Source organism: Gavialis gangeticus, unplaced genomic scaffold, assembly GCF_001723915.1.
Source record: "Gavialis gangeticus isolate Ggan-Ray unplaced genomic scaffold, GavGan_comp1, whole genome shotgun sequence".
NCBI classification, from domain to species: domain Eukaryota; kingdom Metazoa; phylum Chordata; order Crocodylia; family Gavialidae; genus Gavialis; species Gavialis gangeticus.
In genome coordinates, this window is record NW_017729004.1 from 33,051,794 (window position 1) to 33,056,649 (window position 4,856).

The following is a 4,856-nucleotide window of genomic DNA, read 5'->3' on the forward strand; positions in this document are numbered from 1 at the left end:
CCCCCCCATACCTTACTGTGTACCTCTGAAAAGTGTATTTGTTTTTAATTTTTCAACCTCTTGTTTATAGGAACATCATCTCCAGCGTGCTATCTCAGCACAACAGGTATATGGAGAGAAGAGGGATAATATGGTTATACCAGTCCCAGAAGCAGAAAGTAATATTGCTTACTATGAATCTATATACCCTGGAGAATTTAAGATGCCAAAGCAGCTGATTCACATACAGCGTAAGTATAAAAATTGTATGTGCAAACCTGTCCCTAAAACTGTATTTAACTTAGGGTTAAAAGAATTTATTAAACAACTGTTGAGCTACCATTGAGATTCTCTTTTTGAGAACTAATGCATGTTTAGCATATTAAATGTTAACTGTTTTATATAAATGCCCTATTCAATTTTTACTCACGATTCAACCTCTGTTGAAGTTGATTGGAGCATTATCTGAGTTAAGATTGTTTGTTAGTGCTAAAATGTAGCAATAGCACTTGTTAAAATGCTGACTTGCTCTAAAATTTGGCATCCAGTGAAATGTCTGTCTTTCGTTAGCCAGAAGAGCCATGGCCATAAACCACCTTGAAGTTGATGATATATCAATGAAAAATGGGGGAATACTAAAGGTACCAGTATGGTTCATCAGAAGAAAAGATGATGGCACAGCGGGCTGGGGGTTCAGACGAGAATGAGAGAAATTGAGTCTTTCCAAATGAATGGGATTTAGTTGCTCTCTTTTTTTTTTTTTTTAAGGCAAAAAACAAAGTAGTTTTTCACCTTACAGATTCTGATATAGTCAGTCTGTAAGGTACAACTCCACCTTTCCTTCTATCTCAACTGGTGGACCACAAGGCTCACCTTCCCTGCAGAAGACTGCTCTGCACATGTAGTTCTGGCACTGGAAGCAGCAGAGTTCACATGGTTTTTCACTTGGGGTCAGTTGCCTCATCTGGACAGTGAGATGGATTTAACCTATTCATGAATATGGCTGCATTTGTTTTCATATTGAAGCTAATGCATCATGTAGAATGAAAATAAGAGTCCTCAGCTGTTTAGAAAACTATAACTGTTTTTTCTTGGAGTTGATCTCACCACAATTGTTGCTTGGCATAACATTTGAAAATAGCTAAATTCTGCTAATGCAGAATCCAGTTCTGTGCTTTAATTATCAGTATCTTGTATATGGTGGCTTTATTTCATAGACGACAAAATGTGCTATAAATGTTGGGGCTGATTTATAAAATGTTTCTCGTGAGTTCCTGGTACCTTGGTGGCTGCTGTATTTTTTTTTTTTTTAATGTGAAACATGCCATAGAATATAATATGCACTTGTTCTTCATTCTCCCTTTCACAAAAAAAAAAAAGGCAGATAAGAAAGGTGTTTTCAGAGTTATGGCTATACAGAGCAGGGACAGAGCCTAATTTTCAGCCAGCTCATCCTCCCTTTCCTGGGTAACTGAAGTTGAAACACTAGCTGCTGTTGAAAACTGGTCTCCATAGAAGGATCTATGATTTTGAAAAGAGCTAAAGAGTCTCCAGTGCTGTAAAATAGGGTAGAGTCTGAGAGCACCTAGCAGACAGCAGTATTGTCCTAAAATGTTAAATTGATTTAGGGAACATCAAGATCATTAAAAAGGAGAGGCAATTATTAATACCTATAAAGTGAGCAATTTAGATTAAGTCAATTGACTCCCTCAGCTACCTGAATTATAAGGGCACTGCTGTTGTACTGGAGCAGTAATTAAAGCAGGGTGCTTTTGTCCTGGGCATAAAATCAGCTTCTCTGCTTAGTACACTAATGCCAATATTTTTTGAGGTGTGGGGAAAGAAAAGGGGGTGGTGGTGTATATGAAAAAATACGGTGTATATCTCCACATGTCTCCTGATGGTAGAGATCAGCTGAAGTGTTTTGAACAGATAGCCCTGCCCTACCCTGCATCCGGACACATTTTGAAGATTCTTACTAGCTGAACATCTACTCCCTTATTAGATTAAGAAGAGACAGATATACCCCTGGGAGGGGAGCTTCTGCTCCGAGCTGAGCAGCAGCTTTTAGCTGTTAAGTTACCTGTTCAAAAGCCTGTAGTGATGCAAGTGTAACAGAACCACTCCAGCTTTGCCTGTTTCATTCAGGTTCGAATTTAGGCAGTTTAGCTCATTTGACTCTAAGCAGTGGTCCTCAACCTTTTTTAGGGATACATAACTTTTACATAACTTTTCTGAATTTGTCACCCTGATTGAGAACCACTGGTTATTGCCTCAGGCTGCCTTGGTATTTCTTAACTGGGGTGCTGTGGCTGCTATTTCAGCAGTGGCTGCACTGCATCAGCTTTTGAAAAGATCTTATGGCACCCTGATTGAGAACCACTGAACTACAAGCTCATGTACTCGTAAAAAATTGAGTATAACAGCTGCCGTGTACAGGCGGTCCTTGGACTTACGACACAATTGTTTCCTGAAAACCACGTTTTAAGTTGAAACGTTGTAACTTGGAATAATTTTCTCAAAGGAAACAGTATTATAAATGGGGGATTAGTTCCTCAACCAAGGCCTGATACCCCATTTTCACCAAAAATACCCCAGAATTTTGTACTCGATCAACTAGAGATGAGTAATTTAACTACATTGGTGTATTTATATTGTAAATAACAATCATATTGATTTGGAAGGACTTCGAGGTGACTTTGCTGGACTTTTTGAAAGACTCTTGGTTGGACTTTTGAAGGGTTCTTGGCTGGAGTCTTCTCAGCAGTCTTGGCTGCAGGTTTTTCTGGAGTCTTCTCTGCTTTCTTAAAAGAAAGTGTCCAAGGAAGTTTGGAAAGATGTTCTCCAGGGAGATGGGCCACGCAGTGAACATGTTTGCTGGCGTGGCGTGGCGTCGCATCAGATCAAGCGTTGTAAAGTCAAAATTGGCGTTGTAAAGTTGAAACAGGTGTCAATTTATAAACGTAACTCAGAATGTTGTAAGTGGAGGACTGCCTGTACTGCCAAATAGCAGCCTCCCTCCACTTTTGAAGTCACTCCAAGTGTACATTTGTCTGTGCCTTAAGCTGTTTCATCACCAGGGATCCAGGTTTTCATTCACCACTGAAAAACAAAGTAAAGCTTGGATTTTCTTTTTTTAAAGAAAGAACCCAGATTTTTTCTTTTAAAGGAGAAAAATGTGGGGAAGAAAGTGGGTTTCCCCTTGCAGGCTGACAGTTTCAGCCTGCAAGGGGCTGGGGGGATAGTGGGAAGAAGGTGGTCAGGCAAGGTGCACATGGCCACTGGGCAGCCTTGTTGAGGCTTGTGCCACTACTGAGAGCCCTGCACTGCCATGCAGAGGTGCCCCTGCTTGCCTGACAGCAGCAGACCCCCCCCCCACATAAAAACAAAACCCCATACATAAAAACAAAAGCCTTCATATACCAAGGAAAATGCGTAAAATGTGGGAAGGGTTTTGGCCTTTGGAAGTCTCAAGCTAATTTGTATTGCATGCAGTTGTATGAATTGAGATTAATTATAAATTAATCTTGCCATGTGTATTGCTAAACAGGTGTTTGACATACAACCTTTCTTACATAACATAGGCTTTGATTGAGCCTTTAAGATTCCTGAGCATGCAATGACAGCCTGTGATTGTTTTGACTGTTCTTTCCTTAGGCTTTCACTCTGTGAAGTGCATCAGGGATTAAAAATAGACAAAGTAATAGATGTCCTGAAATGGTATGATGCTGTTACCCTTAAACAGGTTCTCTTTCTCCTCTGGGAACATGTTAAAAGCTGCTTGTTAATTTAGTTTACGTATGTCATTGTTAAGGCAACTTAGCACTGTCAAAACAGTTTTGATGTGGCCACTCTTTTCTAACAGTCGGTTACCTTACCTGAATTTTTAAGTGGTTAATATAACTGTGTACTTTGGGGTCATGTACAGAACTTGGATTTTTGTCTCACACTACTTGTTATGTGACAGGAAATAATAAAAATCATGAATATATGGTCAGAATAGTGAAATTAAAGTACCTTAATGTGAGGGGAAAGAGGGAGAAAAACTGGGCTTATTGAGATGGTAGGTCTTCTAAAAGCTTGCTTATAACAAAACTGGAAGATAATGATGTTTTAACTGAAAACATTTGATAAAACATGCATCAGAAATTATGTTAGAAGTGGAAAGCTTAAGAAATAAAGCAAGGAAATTATTGAAAGAATTACATAAGTTCTAGTTTTCTCTTTTATTAGTGATTTTATAACTGTGTGTGTATCAGATTAAAGGATGATGGTAGAAACTACCATTGTGCTTAAAAAAAAAAAACAAAAAAACCCAACCTTTTTAAACCCAGCAGATTGCTAAAATAAGATTTGTTTATGGTGGAAATCAGCAAGAATGGGATGAGAATTGGCAAAATCACTTTTAAAAGAAAGAAAAGCCGTTATTTTCAATTTTGTATTATAGCAGAAATGTCAACTTCTTGGCCTCCTGGGCCACATCTGGACCATGGGGCTCTTTGAGGGCTGGATCAGGACCCACATCTGCCATGAGGGCAAGCTATTGCTTGCCCCACTGCCATCAAAATGTATCCCCGGTCCCCCCTCCAGGAGCTCAGTGACCCCTCTGTACTAGAGGATTGCACAGTGTTTTTTCATAACATTTTGAAGTTTTTGTGTAAACATAAGCTAGTTTTCAAATATTACCTGTATCATGAATTAGATTATTGCTAGAGTTTACTGTTTTGCACTACTCGCATTCTGTTCATCTAGTCTTTATTATAGCTTTTCTTGAAATACCTCCTAAATATTTGGAATTAAATCCTGGTTCTTTATAGCTGAAACTTCAGTTTCCTTAATGAAAGTAGGTTTCACTTCTGATTTTTTTTTTTTTTTTA

At 38.8% G+C, this 4,856-nt stretch overlaps 1 protein-coding gene across 2 annotated transcripts in view; it reads left to right on the forward strand.

The window, feature by feature from the left end:
* Positions 1 to 4,856, forward strand: part of EPC1 (enhancer of polycomb homolog 1) — a 119,389-nt gene that overhangs the window by 89,751 nt on the left and 24,782 nt on the right. For both annotated transcript variants that reach the window (XM_019508198.1, XM_019508199.1), the window contains one exon: positions 71 to 230. In XM_019508198.1, the coding sequence (XP_019363743.1) occupies positions 131 to 230 (100 nt within the window). In that variant the 5' untranslated portion in view covers positions 71 to 130. The remainder of the gene's footprint in view (positions 1 to 70; positions 231 to 4,856) is intronic.